The following is a 22,102-nucleotide window of genomic DNA, read 5'->3' as shown; positions in this document are numbered from 1 at the left end:
TAAAAGTGAAATAAATTTTCACATTTCCACTTATTAGCATATGACAATTCATCACTCTGTATCACTTTTTATTCAAGCCAAGTTAAGCCTAAAGTAACACTGCTATGATACAGTTATGGGACTGGATTGCTTTCTGAGAAGTCATAGGGTTAACAATGTACCAATGTTCTGGCAATCTACTCCAAACTGTAATTAAACAGACTTCTGTAGTGCCAAGGGAAACTGCTGTGGTTTATATGCAGTGGCCTTTATGAAGCACACCAATACACCAACATAACCTTACAAAACTGAAAAGCCTCCAACCTAGAAAAGGTTAAAAAAACCCAAACACACAAAACCCAAGCTCCACCCCCTCAAATCTCACACAGATTAAAATATAACACAAATTCATAAGAAAGTAAAATATGTTTACTCATGTGGGGGAAAAGAAGAAAAAATACATAAAGCTCAAAGGAATCAATAGAACAAAAAAAGCCAAATCCAAAAGATGCATCAACAAAACATGGAAGACTTCTAAACTGGAAAACACAAGATTGAATTTCAAGAGTCCTTAGCTAAAGTGAATTGCTGGCAGAAATGCTGTCTGGTTCTACAATCATAAAGTCAGAATGAAAATAATAGATTTTAAAAGCAAATGGAAAAAAACAAACAAACAAGCATGGTTTTGAATTGCTCTTCACAACTGCTTTCTTTTATTGGTTGTGATTTTTGTTGATTTTTTTTTTTACTATAGGAAAGGATTCACATGTATTCTGTCACATAAGATTTAAACCAACAGAAAACAGGCAAAAAGCAAGCCAATTCCATGAAACTTCTCATATAATTATAAGAATCACCAACACTAGAGTTGGCTTACTGCAAATAATCTCCGGTGTTTAAAGAACTTATAGATGATAAGTAGGAGAACAATTAATTTCAGACTGCATATTCCCTACTCGTGCTACTGAATGACAGAACAAACTATTCTGCTTCCTTAAGCCACTGTCACCATTTCAAGAGCAACAGGCACCTTTCATGTGCAAGAGCAAATCTCCAGATACAAGACTTTGGAGGACTTCCATTTTAATTAAATTAAATTAAGCAGAACCTTCATATCAATAAGCATTATAATGCCTTTATCAAACATTCTTCCCCTCCAAACACACACCCCTATTATAGAGGCATGATACTCCTCACAGAAAATTTGTATAAATCTTCAGAAAGCCTAAAGTCTATATAGTCTTAACTGTCTTGTCAACAGGTATTTTATCACCTGAATTCTGTAAGCATTTTCACAGGATAAGAAGCCAAGATTTCTCAACTCATATACCTTTTGTGCCATTTAATTCACAGAAGTTCCTAAAGGCCTTGAACATCCAATTTTTATAATGAAAGAGCTTTCATTTATCATCTATTCACCCTCCACTAACACTATTTTATTACTTTCAAATGCAATAGGAAGTATAAAACACTTTGTGGGGCTTGTAACAGCATGGAATGAGAACTGTATTAAAGCTGGTGCCTCTTGACCCAGGAAAAAGTACTCCCTGATTGTACCTTTCACTCCGGGTAAGAACTGTCAGTCAGTGGGCTTCAGCGGAAAGAGGAAATCACTCAGGAAGCAGCAGGTATTTAAGACTTGCAAAAGGTCTGGAAACACGTGAATTTCACAGTAAATTAACACCTGAAATCAAGCTTAAAACTGGGTTCATTATTTTGAAATCCTTCACTCAACTGAAAGGTTCTGCTGGTGGTACAGGTGGGTCACAAAAATCAAAGTACACAAAAATTAAGTTCTGAATTGGTGACAGAAGTTAAACCATCGTCCTAAATTAAAAGAATATGAAAGTTACTGACAGCACCTGAGAAAAGAGCCTCATATGACTTCATTTCAGCAAACGTAGCACAGCTCAAAGGGCTCCCTCTGATATACAATAGAGGACTTTCAAGCTGATAAGCATCTATCAATGTGTGCTCCAAAGTATAAAAATAAAATAAAAAATTTCAAAGGCAAAGAGAACAGCAAAGAGCAGCTCCCAGTACAAAATTAATTCTGAGGTGCTCAGAAACCCCACAAACCTGATTCTGTTCTTAATAAGGTGCTTACACTTGTTACAGCCATACGTATCTGTGCTCCTTGCTCTTCTCTGCAGGACTGCATGATACTGCCTTAGAAATGGCCTGACCTCAACATGAGAGAGGAAAGCAAACAGTCATAAAGGAAGCACATGTAAACGAAACTATTCAAGTTTCTTTAGTTTATCTGTTTAACTGTAGCTTCCCCCAAAGAGGGCGGAACCAACACCTCCCCATCCTCCCCCAAAAAGAAAACAAACAAACAAAACAACAACAACAACAACAACAACAACAAAAAAAAAAACCAAAAACACAAACAAAAAGGGGCCATAGAAAAAATTAAAGAGGTTTGATAACAGAAAAATCAGCAGCAGGTAGAAAGGCAAAAAAAAAGCAGGATTAGTGTCTTCATCCAACTTCATTCTAAATCTGACTAGAATAAATTGAAGGGCTTGACATGTATTCCATAGGAAAACTTGAGTCATCAAAAGTGAAAAACAAACCACCTTTGAAGACTACCACACAGCAAGATTCAGCTAAAAACTTCAAAATCATACACAAAAGTAGAAGACCAAAAGAATTAATAAGGAAGACTTCAACAATAAACAGCAAAAGTAAAGAATATAATCTTTGAAAGACATTGTAAAACATGCTTTCTATGCACTGTTTAGGTATTCTCTGTATGCCAGAAAATGGACATTACACTATACTACAGTTTTTCCAAAGACAACAGTGATGACTGATTGGAAGTGATGAGAGTACAGATCAAGGCATGATTACAGTAATGTGGATGAATTTAAAGCTCACATCAACAATTCACACTCTATTTAATAGTAAATTAAGGATTGGAAGACTGCTTAGTTTATGACTGGTAGAGAATATCAATTTGTGCTGTAGTTCAAAGCAGTAATCTTCCTGTAAAGATGCTGGTTCAATGCGGAGGTCAGAGAAGTCTAGACCATTAAATTTCCTAAAGCTGAGGAAAAAACCCCAGTTCTCCCAAGTTAGCCATAGGCCCAGTTTCTTGCTCAAACTTCCTCCAGGATCACTCAGTCTGTCACTCTGCTCAAGACTAGAGTAGGTTCAATCCTCATATCTAAGTTATGAAGACCACCAGTTGTTAAGATGGGGGGGGGAGGATAAACCTCCTCCTGATGTACAGAGTGCTTCTCTTCTTGGGTGAGTTGTTCCTCTTAAACTTTATTTTGAAACATTTTCCCCCCACTTAATTATTTCTAAATCTTAATGTAATCTAAAAATTCTTTAATTTATATATTTTGTGTAGATAGGGAAAATGGGTATAAATGGGTGGTTTGTCTTTACCACGCCTCTTGTGAATTTCTGTCCTTCTCCCATCGATAGATAATGTTTAATCTAGTAAACTTTGGCATAATTTGAAATATCACTCGTCTCAAAAGTCTTGCAGATCTCCAGCATTTGGAATATTATTCTTCAGGGAAGCCATTAATCTTCACAAAGAGGTCTCAAAGGGCTGTATTAATTAACAGATCCAAGTAATCTACAAAAACTGAAATACTGCCAAACCACTCTGCACATAGTCCCTGCTCATTAAAAATATCAAAATCCTCTGTTTAACATTAAATAATTCCCCCAGGTCTTTCCAAAAAGCTTACACCAGAATGTTATTTAAAAATTGTTTTAAATGCTAAGGAAATTTACTATAATTTATTATCACAATCACACATAATAAGCCTTTCAGAGCTAAGATATAACTGCTACTATGTGATAATGCGCTTCACTGCTATGTCCTTTCCATATGGATTTTGTGCTCCCATTCCCCCCACCAGCTTCTTATAGAGCAATTTGTTCAGTCTGTCCCAAAGAAAGGGATTGGCAAAGAAATGGCAAAAACGTAGAGCAAAAGTTGTTTCTCCCAAACCCGAATTTCTGTAGCTACCAGAGCTACCCCTTGCATTCTAACAAAGCTTTCCTTCTCCTTTGTTATATTTAGGAAGTCATAGCATCTGTATTATTAACCACTTAGTTACCTGGAAAATGACAATACAGAAAAACCTCAAAGTCCTTTTCTGGTGTTGCTCTTTCTCTCAACACAACCTTTACTAATCAACAGCCACAGTTACTTGCTTAGCTATGCCAAATTTCACAAATATATTCAAAAAGGTTCCAGTTATCTTACTGGAGGTTGTCTTCATCTGACTGTATTTTTATTCGTTGACAAAAATAAAGGTATCTAGTAGGTAGTTATACTTTTTAGGGTGAAAAAAGATTAAAACAAAAATCACCTTTCCCTCCTCAATCCAATCACAAAAAGCATTTCTAAATTACTACAGAAACAGACTCAGCCTTATACCACAATTAATATGAAAACTAAAGAGGATGAAGAGCTCAAGAAGTGACACTAGAATATGTCTGTAACCAATGCTAACAAGATGAGAAAGCAAACAAGGCCAAGTAGGGTATCATTTAAACATAAGAACAGGTTGAGAAGGATGCCCATGGATTAGAAATTATTTTGAAATATTTAGCAGCTACTGTTTAATTCAGATGGCCCTGAGAATTCTTATCAAAAGATTGCACTCAGAAATACTGAATGACCATGCAAGTTATGCCACCATAGTCCCAACTCTACTCTATTCAAACTATACCAACTGCCACATTTTCTTTTGTCTTCTCCTCCCTCCCCCTTCCCCCCACAACCCCAAAAGCGTAACTGTGCAGAACTCAGTTTCACCTGTGTCCAAAGTTTCCAACTGCAAGGTCACACAACTCTAACCTCACTACAAAATTCAGGCATTAAACTAAGCAGTTTTTCTTTACTATTTGCCAAAGATAACATCTTCTGTTTAAGAAACAAACAAGCACAGAAAAAAACACCACCACCAAAGAAACAGACACACACGAAAAAATCCCCAGAAGACTTTAAAACCTTGTTTATCCCCTTACACTCTTGTTTTCAAGTTTTTTTACTTCTTGAACTCTGTCTTGACTTTACTCTCTTAAAAGAAAGGATTTACAGTACCTCTTTGTCTGCATTTGAATAAAAGGGTTTTGGGCTGGTCCTTTCCATGAATACACACTTAAACTTGTGTAAGAGAATTATAAAATCACTTCAATAGCGCAGACTTTGTCATGAACATTCACTTGAAAAGCACACTTAAGTACTCTATTGTACAGTAAGTTTAAAGCACACATATGCTGAAGTGCATGCACCATTACATCTGGATATGACATGCACTGCACTGTAAGATAGATAATACTTCAAATATCTGAAATATGCACTGCAGTGTTTTGCTTTATACAGTAACAACATGCAATGCAAAATGGGGTTGAAGGAATTTCAGTATCAAAGGTATCAATTACCATATCAGCAGTGCAAACCCATGTCATTATATAGTTAGTGAGTCAAAATCAGAGGCCAAAAGCTATTAAATGAAGCATTACTGCTTCATTTTCTGAGGCACACTGAGTTCCATGCATGTTTAATTGCTTGCCAGTACATCAGGATACAGCATTAAACCAACATATTTTTTTCTATTTTTTCCCTGACTATTCAGAAACCCAGGAAAGTTATTTTTAGACAGAAAACTCACTGATCTCAGCGGACATCAATCTCTCTTCATTTACTGTTGTCTTGTTTGTCCTTTCTCTGTCACTATTTATCTTCTGAGAGGTAACCAATCCATTTAAACACTGTTCAAAGCACAGAAAAAGTTTCCTTGCCTCCCTATCTCCCCCTGAAGTCAGCCACTAAAACTGCAGCAAATATTGTACTTTGGAGTAATCAAAGGATGCTACATAATGTCGTTTGAAAAACTACATGGAACCGCACCAGAACTATTTCTGATTGGGTGAAACAAGTGCTACTCATTTTCTAGCTGATGGCACCTCTGCTTTTGAAAGCAGCTATATAAATATGCACGTATTTTACTAAGACATTTTTATAAGCAGGTGTACATTAAAAGAACAGTGCCTGAGAAAGCACTGTAGTATTTGGTAGCCATCAATTCCTGTAAAATTTTATTGACACCTTAAAGATGTCTTAAAAGTTGATTTACAGTTGTTTAGACAGCAGAATTATGAGGTTTGGTTTCTCAATACTTCCAATCCATAACTCTGAAACACATGGAAAAAACAAGTATCAAACAGAACCATGAGGCCTTTATTAACTTTTAAAAAACAAACACATTTTAATTCAAAGAAACTCAGAAAGAAACTGTAACTACTCTACAAATGAGACCAATAAATTAATCCAAATGAATTGATTTAGCATAGCTACATCAAGGATACCACACAGCTACAACAGGAAAGCGGCAGCCACTCACCTCAGACCACTGCAGTCTTCAGAAGTTACAGAAACTACTCCAATCCATTTGGTGTCAGAGTATTTCTCCAAAATATCAGGTAAAAGACATAAAACAGTGCTCTGTTGAGGTAAATAACACAGCAAACCACAAAGCATACAAGAGCATATTAACAATTAGGCACTGTTTAATAGCAATTTAATGATATTAAGATCTAGCGATGAGCACAAAAACAAAAACAAAAAAAGCAACATGCAGACCCTAACTCACATTACTCAAACACCAAGAACAAAGGAGAAAAGTTCCATTGGTAGCAAGAGTTACTAACCAGAAGGCGGTGTTACAAAATAATCAGCCTTCACCTGCTGAAGAAAACAATTTATCAAGTAGAAAGTAAAATATTCTTACCCAGTTAAGCACACCGAAATATAATAAAACAGTATTTTCCGCGTGTGGAGATTTTTGCCTTGTTTTTTCCACGTCAGCCGTAGCAAAAAAGCACTTTGCACAACCACCTGTGTGACAAAACACGACGGCCCCTGCCCACCAGGCCCACCCTGAGGCTGCCCCCACTGCGCCAGGAGGCCTTGCTCCAGGGCGGAGCCAGCAAAGGCAAGCAGGTGGTTAATTAGTTAATTAATCTTGCATGAAAAGGGTGCGAAAGCTTCGGAGAAAAATAAGTAAACAAGTACCCCCTCCTACCTCTTTTGCAAAGTGCATTCCGGAATAACTGAGGCAGTTTTGTCAAGATTCTTGGCCAGTGGGGAAAAAACAGTGAACAAAACCCCGCAGTATTACAGCTTATATGTCTCTATTTCAGAAAATCATTTTAGTTTCACTTAGCTGCACTGTAACGTTCCAACTGATATTAATGTTTAGTGAAAAACCCCTTTGAGCTGTGCACTGGAAAGAAAGGAGGTTTTCCAAGCCAGCCCTTTGCAGGGGAGGTGAGGCACCCTGGCCGCAGGCTCCAGCCTGGTGCTGGGGCTGGCTGGCCACAGTAACATGGAAAAAAATTCTGACCAGTGTGCAGGGGGAGGGCTCGCTCTCTTCCTTAACTGCTACTTCTAGGATGTGGAATAATTTGTCATGCAGTTCTAGATAATAAGGTTTATTTTGTCTTTATTTTGTTATTCTTAAACCTCTGCCATTTCAAAGACTATTTTGCAAGGAAGATGTTTTTGAGTATCAGCTAGGAACCCATCCAAGATGTTTTCCTTCATAGCCAAGCACAAGCTTGCTCTTTTCAACACAAGAAATTAATGGAAAAGATTTAAAATAACCTCTGTTTCTGAAATAATTTTTAAATCAAAATATCAAAACAAAGCAGGCTAAAAAAACCTGTCTGCAACTGCATGAACAACTGTAAGCTATAAATTTTAATAAAGCAAACTTGTTTTGTTTTGGACTGCCTCTGCCTAAAACATGCCATTTCACATACAGATGGGTTTATTTTTTAGGAAAAAAAAAACAACCCAAACATAAATATCAACAGTACAGAAGCTCAGTCTGGAAATAGCCCTGAAAAATGTATAAACTTCTGTTTCCAGTGTTGCAGTCCATTAACTTTCATGACTATGAACACTCACAAGGAAACAAGGACAATCATAGCCTTAGACAGACATTCACCTGGTTGACATTTTTATTTTCAAATGCAAATATCTATGTCCCAGGGACTGGAAATGGAAATCTCCATCAATTTTGTTTTGATTATAAGTTAGAGCTGTAAGTCTAATTGTTTTGAAACAAGAAAAGAATGAGATACAAGAAAATCTGGCAAGTAATATTCTAGCATTTAGTATCAATTAGTGTAAAATGAAAATCAAGATGTTCTTTTGTCTGGTTTGACAGAGCAGTTTGTTACTTGCTCACCTCAGTAGACATTCTATCCTACCTTGATGATTAAAAAATCTTAACATGAATTTAATTATGTAGTTTAAGACTGAACTAAAAACTCTGTAGATTTCCAAATATTAGCAACATCTACAATTGGGATGAAATTTTCGGAATACGCTGAGCACGCCCAAGGAAATCTAGTCATTTTGTCCAAATCCCTGCATGAGAATTGGTCTCTTCTGGATGCTTGTTTATATACCTGCACAGCAACTGCTGAAAGCTGGATCTGAATTAGAATTTGAACACTTAAGTGATAGAGGAAATTTGTCCCTGAAGCTGAGTACTGCCCCTGAAAATTTCCACGTTAGTGAAAAGATTCAAGTACAATTATTACTGCCATACATCTGCTCCGCTTCATAGTTCCCAAATCCCTAGTTAGGGATCCCTTACTCCTTAGCTGATCTGCACAGAACCTAGTGCAGGTAAGAAACACAAACCAGCGTGATCTGATTAAGATGCTCAAGAAATTTTATAGATTTATGCCAGTCCTAATTAATTTTATCAGCAGCAATTAAAGTCTATTTGGTAAATAAACCCATAACCATAACTCATCACTGTTATGAATCTTTCACCTGCTCATAAGTCCTTGTTTCAATACAAGGACTTGCCATCATTCTCACAGCCAGGAGAAACACAACAAAAGCACTCATTACAGACAGCACACAGCCTCTTAAGTTTATGGCATCTCCTTCAAAACCATGTTTTAAATCTGTCACTGAATTCCTGGTAGTGGTATGTTATTCCAGGCTCTGTTAACTATAGCAAGAAATATGTAAATTCCTGACCTATAAAAATTGGCATCGGTTACAGAAGTGAAACTACTAAAAAGGTCGGTTTTCTTAAGAAAGCAGACTTCGGTAAAGCACTCCAAATATAAAGGATTCTCTACCACTTCATTTTCTGACCAATTGTATTTGGACATTTTATGATACAATGCTGGAAATTCTCCAGGGAAATAGTTCTGAAAGGTTAAGAGTGGGTATCAGAAGTAGAGGAACATGGAAGGAATTGTGTTGAGAACAGGCCAACAGGTGAAACAAACCTTTAGAATTCAGTTTCAGCATTGCAAGTCATAAACCCAGGGGAATTTATTCTCCTCCCATGGGACTTGAAAGTGCTTTTCAACATTTTTAAAACTTTACCTTTCAAACTAAGTTCAGCTCTTACTTTTTCTGTTAATCTTATCAGTTGCATAGACCAAAGTGGGTCAATACTGGTATTTTCAGAATTTACCATGAAGTAAATATTGAAATTAAAAAGGAATAAAAAGAAAATAATCACTGGGAGTGGCAAAATAAAAGAAGCAATGTGTATATTTTATGAGCACATTAAATATGTACACTTTTGTATATGAAAAAGATTAAATGTGAAAATGCATAGGCACACCTGAATATGAGACAGTAGCAGAAGCGTGGAGTAATTCTCATAATCTGTTTTGTAAGAACATCAAAAGGTCAGCATTTAGCAATCATACCTAGACATTTCTGAACTACGGTATCTTAAATTTCTTTCAATTATAATTCTGTCTTGGAAATACGTCTCTGTAATACAATGTGTTTTCAAGTGCAACAGAACTGGTGCTTGTTTAAGAATGCAGAGCCCTAGATACTGCAGTTGTAACCTTGGAGATGCTTTTTCTAGGCAGTTCAGATCATCCTGTAGTGTGAGACCACAAGGGAGTGCAGTTTTACCTTATGTTTTAGGCAGCCACACCTCCTAAGTGTAAAGAAAAGGCAATCTCTCATTATTTTGAGCACAGACCTTTGTCCTGTGTCCTGTCTCATCTTCACATGGAATGTACAAAATTGGCTAAGACCATTTTTTATGCTTTTTGTTTCCCACTGTCTTCGTCAAGTATCTACAATTACGTGTCTATATGGAATAATCCCAACTATTTTGTAGTAATTTAAAGGTTATTCCATGACATACAAAAGATAGTATCTGAAAAAACTCTGTAATTGATATTAAAAGTTACGTTTCATCTTAACCACACTGAAGCACAAAGGATGTGAATGTCCTGAGGAAACACTTCATATCATTCTTGTAGTGATTCCATCAGTTCAGTTTTCACAGATATTTCCCCTTACTGTTATTTTATACTTATGAACTTTCATTCAACAATGCAGCAAATTTGCCCACAATCCAATAATTCTGGAGGGTTTTTTTGGGGGGTCTGCTGGATATTTACCCACTCAAACACAAGAGTAAGTGCGCCTCTTTTCTTCTTTAAATTTCTTATATTTGTGTTGCTTTTCTTCAGAGACACTGCAGCTACTATAGTTCAAGTACTGCATTCATTTTAATAATTAAAAATCTCCTTTAAAAATATTTAGATAGTGAAAAAGCAAATTAATATTTTTTTTTAAACTTCAGATATTAACATCCTACAAAATAAAACACCAATATGAGATTTTTCAATCCGAAGGGATAAGGAGATAATTATGCAAATAGAAACTGCCATCTTTATGTACCTCTGTGTTAAGTGTTGTGTCTCTAAATCATCGCAACCATAAATACCCAAAACCTTTAGTGATTTTATATTCAAGTTATGAAACTGGCCTACAAATGAATGGTACATGATTTCAGTTTCTATTAACTCAGCCAATAAAAAAGAAATCATTAGTACAGGTTTCTAATACATGTAGATCTTTTCATAGGTCAGACTAAGAATAAGGAAAGATCAGAAGCATTACTAGATCAATTTAAAATTTCTACAAGATAGTATCAAAGAGAGTGAAATGTGTGTTATGGTATTAACTGCAATGCATTAAATGTTTTGGCAAATAGAATTCCTCATTAAAACACAGCATGTGCAACCTCACACACTATTTCAGAGTAGCAACTGATTTTTGAACATTATGCATTATTCTTGTATTGATGTAAGTCCCTTCTATCTATTTAGAATATATAAATTTTAATTTGGCATTATATTTTTATTATGTTCCTCTTCCTTTTTTTCTACCACAACATAGTATGCATTGAACACTCTCTGGTTTTCAGAAACATCACTCAGCAATACTCCTTGCTTTCCCAGAAAACAAACGGCTTATCTAGAGGCTAACTGTATATAGGCTATATGTCTATCGGCTAATTGATATGATTGCCTAAAAAACTTGATTTTTTTTTTAAATTTACTTTTTCCAAAGATATATACATCTTTACATCAAGAAATTAATTGCCAAATACTAGAACACTTAAAAACTGACAGGGAATCAAAACAATGCTTCCTTAATAAACACTTCCTTCCACACTTCTTGATGAAGAGTAGCTCTGAATGGGTGCTAAAATTTTAATAAAAATGTAAATGGATTTTCAGTTTACAAGGAAATTTCAGTATTGTACAGTAATTGAGGATCTTTTTGCAGATAACTATTTAGAATTGTATCAAAGTCAATGAAGTGTCAAGACAGATACTATTCACCTTTTGGAAATCCTGGAGTTTAGCATTTTTCTATTCTAAAATAGATTGAGCACTTTAAAAAAAAAACAAAACCAAAAACCCCCAAACCCCACATTTCCACAATGTGAATTCCCTTATGCAAATTAGTATATTTTTTAAGCTCACCAATATATTTTATTTCAATAAAATCTCAATATCTTCACACTATATATATTTATAGTTATTTTCAAAATAACTTTAAAATTTAGCACTTCATCCCACGTGACAAGTGTCAAAACAATTTCTTTTATATTTTATAAATGACATTTGTTCAAAATAAGCACGCGTCAATTAAATATTTAGTTATTAGTGTATTTGGGATTCAGAATAGTTGGATCACCACAGGCTGACTGTTTCCAGTAAAACACTTCGCAGAAAATTAGTAACCCAATCCATTCAGCCCCTTTTTTGTCCACAGACTATTGGGAATAAAAAGAAAATAAACCAAATTTAGTACAGCTGACAGTTATCAGGCATCATACCTTTTGGTCTAGGGAGAATATGCAAGAGCCTTAATAAAGATAAGACAATATCTTTTTACAATCATGTTTTTGTAAACAAGTACTTCCAGGTTTTTCTGCAAACTGCTTCAAAAACTCTGAAGGTAACTAATAAAAAAGCCCCCACAAAACTATATGCTTTCCCTCTGTTGACCTTCCCCGAAAATTTTGTTTTTCTGATAAAGATGCTTGTTCACTAACAGAATTACAGAGATACCCAGCTCATTTCTTGTGTGCACCATAAAAGACCACACTATGATTTCAAATTATTACTGCTACGGTTTCAAGCTGCCCATTAAAGTGATGGCCAATGCCTTCCCACAGGAATAATCACTTCTGGCCAAAGTTGCAGACAAAGATACTGAGAAATAAATAGGCTTCTTAAGACTTAAGAGGCTTCTTAAGCTTACCGAGAGGAACAGGAAGGCACATTGACCAGGAAAAAGCGAGTGGGGGGAAAGAGGCAAATGTGGGGCTAAGGGAACAATCTTCTTCTCTTCTTATTACTGTGTGAGGTAGAAAAAGCTACAAATGAGGCTGAAAGGGTCATAGCCAGGAGGTGTGCATTCATAGCACTGCTGCAGCAAGCCCTCACAGAGCTTATCAAAGTGTGATCCACACAGTTCTTGCTGATTATTCACGGAGAGCTCACTTTTTCTCTTTATTAAACTGTATTACAGAGAGCTAAGCTTCATTTGACATTTTCCTATGAGTACTTCTTCCGTATAAACTGCATTAAAGCTGTTCTAGAGACTGTACAATAATGAACAGACTGAAGTCCGTGAAATAATCTCACCGTTACAATGTGGGCCTTAATGCAGAAGGAAATTAAGAACTTAATTTGTATAGGAAACAGTGGTACTCTGAAATTGAAGGTTAAAGCACTGAACTGTGACTTGGAAGACATGAATTTAATTTCTGGATCTCCCACTTAGCTAATCTTGCAGGAATTAGTTCACATGAGGATAATACTGCCTCGCAGGACTGCCGAGGAGGTAAGTGCGTGCATGAGGCCTCAGCTAGCGGGGCAGTCAGAGCCGTATGAGCACACACGCAGATACATACGCCAGCTCTGTCTTTACTGCGCATTAGATCTAAATTAAACCTGCGCTGCCCACTGCATCCCGGCACTCTTCGCTCCCTGACTGAGCTTTGGCGTTTCCATGCTGGCTGCTCGGAGCTTGGGCTGCAGGCACCCAGGTTTCTGCGAGCTGCTCGAGCCCCGGCTGCCTTGCACCGGCCTCATCCAGCCGCGCCTGAGAGGGCTCCGGGCCCTCCGGGTGCTGAGCTCCGGGACCGACACCTGCCACACGCGCTTCCACGAGGGCAGAGGCACCGCTGGGGAACAAGCCAGGCAAAGCCGATTCTTCCCATCCCGCTGGAGGCGGGGGTAGGGGTACCCGCACCACACTTGGAGGCTTTAGGGCTATTTGTCACTTGTCCTTTGGCAGGAGGATAAGAACTTCATTTCTTTGCAGTGGTAACACGCCTGTGTACTTCTCATCAAGGTGAGTGAAATGACTTTTCAGTCATGGGGAAAAGACGACGTTAATGCAAGCATTTATAGAAGGAAATTACTTGAATTTCCTACACTGTAAAGACAGATATAGCAAATTTATTATTAACATTAATTTAATGCTAAAATACTTGTCAGGGTGTGTCAGATAAAGTTAACAATTTAAAACACCACAAAAAAAAAAAAAGCTTGCTGCAAGTGTACAGACTGATCTGTTCAGTGACTCAGGTGAAGCAGCTCTTTTTTCTCCCTTGTGTCAGGAAGATGCACTGAGTGACTCTTGTTAATTCTACATTAACCATCTCTCTTGCATTAGCTTTTCCAAACATATTCAAAGTTGTTAAAATGAGGAGAGAGGAAATAAAATAGGAGCAATAGGAATTTCTTTGCATATATACAAGGAGATAAGGATCAACCCAAGCTTCCACTCATGCTACTTCTACTTTTGAAAAAAGGCAGAATTTGAATTATCTCAAGAGAGGCAGAACTGAGTATTTGAATATTTCGGCACACACAGAAATCCAACACTGCAACTGCACTGATTACACTTATTCAACAGACATTAAAATGAATAGCACATATATGTAAAAGTATTACTATATATATAAAAAAAAATATACATGTTATTTATGTGTTTATGCGCACTTCTATATATAATTAAATCACAGAATGCTTGAGGTTGGAAAGGACCTCTGGAGGTCATCTGGTCCAACCCCCCTGCTCAAGCGGGGCCACCTAGATGTCCAGATGGCATTTGAATATCTCCAAGGATGGAGACTCCACAACCTCCCTGGGCAAGCTGTGCCAGTGCTCGGTCACCCTCGCAGCGAAAGAGTTTTTCCATACGTTCAGAGGGACCCTCCTGTGGTTCAGTTTGTGCCCAGTCGCCTCCGGTCCTGTCACTGGGCTCCACTGAGAAAAGCCCGGCTCCATCTGCTTTGCACCCTCCCTGCAGATACCGAAACACACGAACGAGATCCCCCGGAGCCTTCTCTTCTCCAGGCTGCCCAGCCCCAGCTCGCTCAGCCCGTCCTCACAGCAGACACTCTCCAGTCCCTTCCTCACCTTCGTGGTCCTTCACTGGACTCTCTCCGGTGAGTCCATGTCTCTCTTGCGCTGGGGAGCCCAGAACTGGCCCCAGCACTCCAGGAGCGGCCCCACCGGTGATGAGCAGAGGGGAAGGATCTCCTCCCTCGACCTGCTGGAAACCCTCCTCCTGACTCAGCCCCAGATACCGTTCACCTTCTCTCCCGCAAGGGGCCCCAGGTCCTTTTTTTGCTGCTTTCCAGCTGGACAGTCCCCAGCACGTCCTGGTGCCCGGGGTTGTTCCTCCCCAGGTGCAGGACTTTACAATTCTCCTCGCTGAACTTTATGAAGTTCCTGTAGGCCCATTTCTCCAGCCTGTTGAGATCCCTCTGGATGGCAGCATGACCTTCTGGTGTGTCACCCACTCCTCCCAGTCTGGTATCATCTCCAAACTTGCTGAGGGTATGCTCTGCCCCGTCACCCAGACCATTAATGAAGAGCTTAACCAGGACTGGAGCCAGTACTGACCCCTGGGATTCACCGCTAGTTAGTGGCCTCCAACTGGACTTTGTGCCCCTGATCACCACCCTCTGCACCTGGCCATTCAGGCAGTTTTCAGTCCACCTCACTGTCTCTGAATAAGAGTTACACCTAGACAGTAGGGACTGAGTATTGTTATACGAAGGTGAGATTCACTTTCTTCAACTTTGACCTCAGTGTTATATATACAAGTTGAAGAAATTATTAAAGCTTTGGCTTTTGAAGAACAATAACAGAAAAGGGATATCTGCAGTTTTAATAAAAAAGTTAATTCCTTATATAGTAAGCTTTTGAAAGGTTCAATATTATAAATTATTTGCTTACAGAATTACAAGGAGATACATTGGTTTTCATGGAATGTCTAAGATCTGAAAACAAGGGCATTCTCTCCTAAATATATTTTAGAAACGTGTTCCTTTGTCTCAGCAACATTGTGTAAATATTTTGAAAGCGCTAACATGAAAGATCACATGTTGGGATGGCTAGTCACAGGGAAATACACAAGCCTCATAGTTCCAGAGCAGTTTGATAAGAAAAAACAGTTCCATTCCAGAGCTAAATCTTAGTTAGCTGTCAGAGATACAGTTTTGAAATCCATACTTTAAAAAAAACCCAAATTTCCTTTTAACAGTCATGGACTTGAATCTGAAGCATGGGGTGGAAATGGTAATGAATAAGATACAAAACAAAGTGAAAAGAAAAAGCCCAGGTCACTTCTGAATCACCGAAGTTGAAAAGCTTCAAAATCTGCTATGCTGGAGCTAAAATGATCAAAATGGCTACAGCATGAGAGGTTAGGATATGCAGTAGCTCCCTTGTATGCATATTCCTTTACAAACAGGTATAATTTCCGTAGGAAAATTAAGCAGCAGTTGATGTTGCTAATGCAAATCTCCAATTCACTGTGGCTACCCATGCAAGAAATCAGCACATGATGGCACAATTAAAAAGTTTTACTGTTAATGGAAAAATGTAGTTTAATAAAAAAATATCTTTTTTAATGCCTTAGGGAAGCAAGAAGAGAGTTTAAATTATTAATAAAGATTTTTTCCTACTTCCCCAAATTTTTCTTCTTCAACAGGAGATTTCACCACATGAATTTTGGACTTTGAATCCTCTGTTTTCTAGCTTGTGTTATATGAGGACACAATATGATTCATGTGACTGATCACCTTTTGGGTAGATGGACCCTATTTTACTTGGCATTGCTCAGACATGGAACAAAATTACATTACTTCACCATCTCTAAGACAACAGAGAGAGGGAAACAAATGGGAAGAACACAGAAAAAAGGGAGACAACATTCGTCAGTGTGACAGGCAGCAGTCTCAGCAAACCATCAGGATAACTGTTGTCAGAACTCTACATCACAATAAAGAATATCAAGGAGTGACAAGACAGACTATGAGAAAGTTGCTTTGAGATGTTAATACAGAGCTCTTTCCAAATAGGAGGAACAACAGAAAAAAACTACCACGATGTTTGCTTAAAAATTATCTGCACTGCTTCTGTTACTTTGTTTATACACAACACAATCTTAATGGCCTGCTCTTCCCACAAGCAACTCTATGAAAACAGAAGTTTGGGAATGAAATAGAAAACTGGGAGGTGTATCTAAGAGGGACCAAACCAGAGCATAGCCCAGGTATCAAAGTTTGACCAACACAACAAAATGCATGGTTCTTCACACTACTGCTAAATTCTCTCTGCCTCATCACCTATATAAGTGGAAAACTTGAAACCCTAAAGAGACAATGGAGATCAGTATCATCTAATTTTACAACAAATTTAAGACTATAATCTATTTCAAAAGACGTTCCTCATGTCAAAACTCATAAAGAATTCTCTTTCCTGCAAGGATTATTCCTCTGTGTGCATGTGTATGTACATCTGTGTGTACACATGCATTTATATGTTAAGAAGGAGAAAAAGTAGTAGAGGAAAGAGTACAGGATTTTGCAATAATTTCTGTGCAGTTCTACCTCCATAACTTTGCACAAGACACTACAAGACTGTAACTTTAAGTTTAATTTGTGAATAAGTCTTGTATAATCACCTACACAATTTTATATTGCAAGTCAATTTGCATGGTTCCCAAGGAGATAAGTTTTTTAAAATCTTCTCTGGCATCCACTGATAAAAAATGGGTGAAACCAGTATAACAAGATATAATGATGAATTAGTCCCTACAGAAAAGTTATCTTTTACTGAGCCCATCAGGAAAGCCTAGATAATCACTAAACATTTTGTATTTGCTTTCCTTTATTATCTCCAGCTTCATATTTTTACTGTGCTTCAGCAGAGCATTTGCAATTCTCTCTTTTTTCTTTTACAAAATACCGAACAAGGATAAAGGATTTGGGAACATTGCGTTACATGTAAACAAGAATAATACGATACATTTTCCATTTATGCAGGTATACTTATTAGGTAAAGCATCCATTTAAAGTATTAGGTCATATACTTTACAAATTCTACCCATAATCAAAAGTGGAATTTTTACAGCAATTACTATACATGATAAACATCAAATAAGCTTTGAATGTAGAACTGTAGCCCCTGTCTGTGAGGCATGGGAGGGAAAGAGAGGAACAAGACAACTTCTTAAAAAATTAACAAAAAAGGCAAGAAAAGGCCATGGAGCCTTCACCTGTCATTCTACTTGAGTTAAGGGATATTTAAAAAGGTCATAATTAAACTGCAAATAGCCAGTATTTCCACAACACTAATTTTCTGACAGGATATTTAAACAAGAGAAATAGAACCACTTTCTACCTACAAAATACATTAAACTGTATGCTAAATATAGTATTGTAAATGACTGCTAATTTTTCAGCTGCATCTCAGATAAGCATCTCTCCAAAGTAATACATGACATTTTCCTATTTTCCAACACTGTACTAACCATTAAAAATGCACTGAATAATGTTTGCATGGGCATCTTTCTTCTCCCAAGTGAAGACAATATAAACCATGACAGATGTAGTATTGCATACGGTGACTGTAGAAGTACCTTCCATGGAAAACCATGCAAACCTCTTGGGGCTACGTGAAAGATGCAGACAGCAGGTGAGAAGAAAGTGAACAGTAAGCAAGTAAGATTGGGAAGATCATTTAAGCATTATAGATCTTATAATGATTCTTGCAGGCACAGTGAGATTTACCAAGATATTTACAAGGACACTGGAGAAATGTGAGTTTAATGCAGAAGAGGAATGCCTATATGATGATTTGGAAAGTGGGAAACATTCAGCTTAGCTGAAAGCAAACATGGTTTCCCACAGGATTTTTTTTCCCCCCTCTGCAAATACAAGTTTCAATGAATACTGATGAAGGTGTAAAGAACTGATCTACATCAGCTCTAAGGCATGTAAAAACTGTGGGTTTAGATTTGCAGGTGCTCCAATTTCTAGCGAAATGCAAAGGAACCTGGTAATATGCATAGACAAACCAGATTCTGTTCTGTCTTTTTGATACACGAATTCTGGTGAGAAACACCTAAATCGTAAAAAAGAAAATTTAGTTTCCTAAGTCAATAGAATGTTTTCCATCTATCTTAGGAACCACAAGAAATAATTCTCACCTAGTAGATACTGATTTCCACCTTCTGTCTGTGAAATCAAATAGACAATCATAATTACTATAAATACATTTAGTGGAAGTTCAGAATTTCTTTAAATGGGCCATTTTTATTTAATTGCCCATATAGATAATTTAATTTATGTCATTCTTCTCTGAAAAATCTCGATTTATGCATTTAATAACCTCTTGGACTTCCAAGGAAAGACAGATTCAGGACCGAATAGCAGGTGTGTCAAACTAAAAATGATAACCTAAGATCTGTGTGCATTAGCTGTGTGCCTAAGATTGGATTCTATAACATCTAATAAGGGATGAGCTCCATTTGAAGCTCTTCTGAAAAAAAAAAAAGAGCATTCACAGCTTCTATTCCCTCTCTGAATTCCTGGTCACCTGCAGCCAACAGGGTGCTAAAGTGACCGTTTCTTCAACACAGAGATACATTTTCTTGAAACACATGGGAACCTCACTACTTCTGAGTCTGTTATTCCTCTGTCAAATTTATTTGAAATTAGCCATGGTGTTAAAAAAAAACATACAGTAAGGGACATGCTGTTAAAAAAAGGCCTACCTTTAGCAAACTGGACTTTTCAATCACTGAAAAAGATGGATTTTAAATAGTGGTATTCAGATAGGAAAAACTGTTAATTGAAATGACTATGAACTTTAAATGGTTTTTTTAGACACATTTAAACATGTGGAAACTACAATCCAGCATGTACACAGAGATTTTTAAGCAAATGAAAAGGTCAAATAGATTGTTTACATTTTTTCAAGAACACTTTAAAATTCTTGTTTTGTTCTTTACATACTTTTATACTTTTACATTTTTTAAAATAAGCATTTCAGTTAATTTTAGAGCACTATCCCAGGCTCTTACTTTCTTTAAAGCATTATTTTTATGTGAAATTCAACATCACATTGCCAGCATATGAAATTAAATATACATCCTCACTGTTTTTTCCAGTTTAGTTGCTGTTTCTCCAAGCAAGTTCTAAAGTGTTTTCAAATAAGTTTAAAGACATCCAATTTATTTTTATTCCAGTAAATTGCTTTCTAAAGTTGCATTGTATCCTGAAGGTGTGATACCCAGTTATTAACTTCAGAAAATACACAGAATTCCCCAATATATGAGTATCTCTTCTAGCAATAACTAGAAGCACTGGATATAAGGATCTAGAATAATACTTTCAGTAAGATATAAAAATATAATTGAAGAAAGATAAGGAATACAAGAAATAGTTTTACATGAACATGTATGATATTTCTCTGTTTTTGTTCAAGATAACTGAGAAATTTAGGTAGAGGCGTCCTTTCTTGGCAGCCTGTGAACTTTTACTGTTTTCAATCACATAATACATATTTTAACATTTACAAGCAGTTTGCAACAACATTTCAAAGTCATTTGCAACTCAAACCTGGCTTCCTACTACAGGTAAAGGAGAACTTTTAACAAGGTGAATATTAACATAAAATGATTACTTTTGACTTGCCCCGTTGTAGCCTGTCATGCGTGTAAATCTTGTGATGTTGTAGCCTGTACAGGTCACATTTTGATCATAACTTCACCTGACTCACTGAAAATCTTGTCAATTGTGGGAGTGTCTTCCCCCTTATCCAGACTGATTTTTTTTTTTAATTTTTTTTTTTAAACACACACCAGTCTTGCATCTACTGTTCTTCAGCTATAAGCCCAATAACCCGCTAATATTTTGAGTGGATTTACTACAGCCTTCTCAGAGTAGCAGCACAGAGGCACCAGTTGCAAGATTTCTTTCCTGATTGGACTGATATGACTATATGATACAGGAGAAAAATTTTCAAAATATTACCTTACAGATACAGGTTTGGGATTAGCCAGGTAGAAAACCAGAATTGAGCATCTGAGAGACTAAGCAGAAGCCTACCCAGCTAGGCCAAAACTCAAAATAGTACAGTGGATATTTATTATAAAATATGGGCAGCCACCTAAAAAAAGTATCTGAGACATTTACATTGTAATTATTAAATATGTAAATTTTGTTTCCATTTTCACAGACAAGATTTACCTTATACCCACATCAGCATGTTCTAATTTGTGCCACTGCTTTCTTTGGCTCTGGTTTTGTGTACTGTTTATATGGTGTACTACTCTAATTCTTCACAGCATTTATTTTTTTAACAAGTCAGTCAATTGTCAAACTCTTAAATTGCATCAGAATTACACTGCACAAGTTTTCAGACTTTAATAACATAACTCCATTGGATTATGTTTCTCAGATGCAACAAGAAATTAAGCTTCTAAAATGAAGCATAGGAATACAGTTTTTCTTTAGGGAGATACCTTCAGAAGTAATCTACTAGCAGTCTGAGTGCAGCAAGAACAGTCTCAAGCTACATGAAATGTATTTGAATGACAGAAGTACTGATTATTTTAAAACTTAATTTAAAAATATATTCATATCTAGACAATGTGACAGAATTGTCTAAACTTTGCTATTAGCTCTAACTTTTTTATTTTAAAATATTTTTATGTTTATTCTTCCTCAGCTGCAGCTAGCAAGCCCTGAAATGTCACTGCTTACAGGCTATTTGCATGCTCAAAATAACCTAAATTTAAACTCCTCTGATTTTTGACCCAAAGGAATAAACTGCAATCAAATACAAATTGCAAAAATATTCAGCATTATAATTCAGTTTCCTGGAACCTGAGTTTACAGTCATCTCTGGTTCCCATTTTTATATCTACTAACCAAATCCAGCCCTTCTTACATAAAAGATGAATCTCATAATCTGTAAACAATTCTGCCCAAGTGTTTTACTGTATTTATGCTCCCACTAAATTTCATGATTTTTTCCACTTTCATATTCTTCAGAACAAATGTCCCCCTGACTGATGCCAGTAGTTTTTCAGAAATTTACTTAAAGCAAATGCTTCTCAATGACCTGTTGAAAAATAAAGCTCAACATGTATATAACAATAAAATTAAAGTACTGTTAATGGTTCTTACCAGCTCACTGCTAAATCGTGCACTTTTAAAACGTTGCTCAGTTTATACTCTCCAGATTTCAGAGGTTGAGTATATTCTTCACCACGCACAAGGTATGGGATCACTTGAGTATCAACAGGGAACTCTGAATCCTAGGGGGGAAAAAAAAAATTAATTATCAGAAATGCTGCTTAAGTTCATACAATATAAAACTTACTATGTTACTGTTTTGAAAACACAATTTTTTCTTATGTTTCCACTCTATTTTTCTCCTCTGTTCAATTTCCAATTTATTAAAT

The 22,102-nt window shown here is 36.7% G+C and overlaps 1 protein-coding gene across 5 annotated transcripts in view; it reads right to left on the bottom strand.

Moving 5' to 3' along the window:
* SPAG16 (sperm associated antigen 16) overlaps positions 1-22,102 on the bottom strand; it is a 421,290-nt gene that overhangs the window by 329,063 nt on the left and 70,125 nt on the right. For all 5 annotated transcript variants that reach the window (XM_033010723.2, XM_042783833.1, XM_042783830.1 and 2 more), the window contains exon 10: positions 21,825-21,955. In XM_033010723.2, the coding sequence (XP_032866614.2) occupies positions 21,825-21,955 (131 nt within the window). The remainder of the gene's footprint in view (positions 1-21,824; positions 21,956-22,102) is intronic.

Source organism: Tyto alba, unplaced genomic scaffold (assembly GCF_018691265.1).
Source record: "Tyto alba isolate M040663 unplaced genomic scaffold, T.alba_DEE_v4.0 Super-Scaffold_7, whole genome shotgun sequence".
NCBI lineage: Eukaryota > Metazoa > Chordata > Aves > Strigiformes > Tytonidae > Tyto > Tyto alba.
This window is presented reverse-complemented; position numbering and strand designations above follow the sequence as displayed.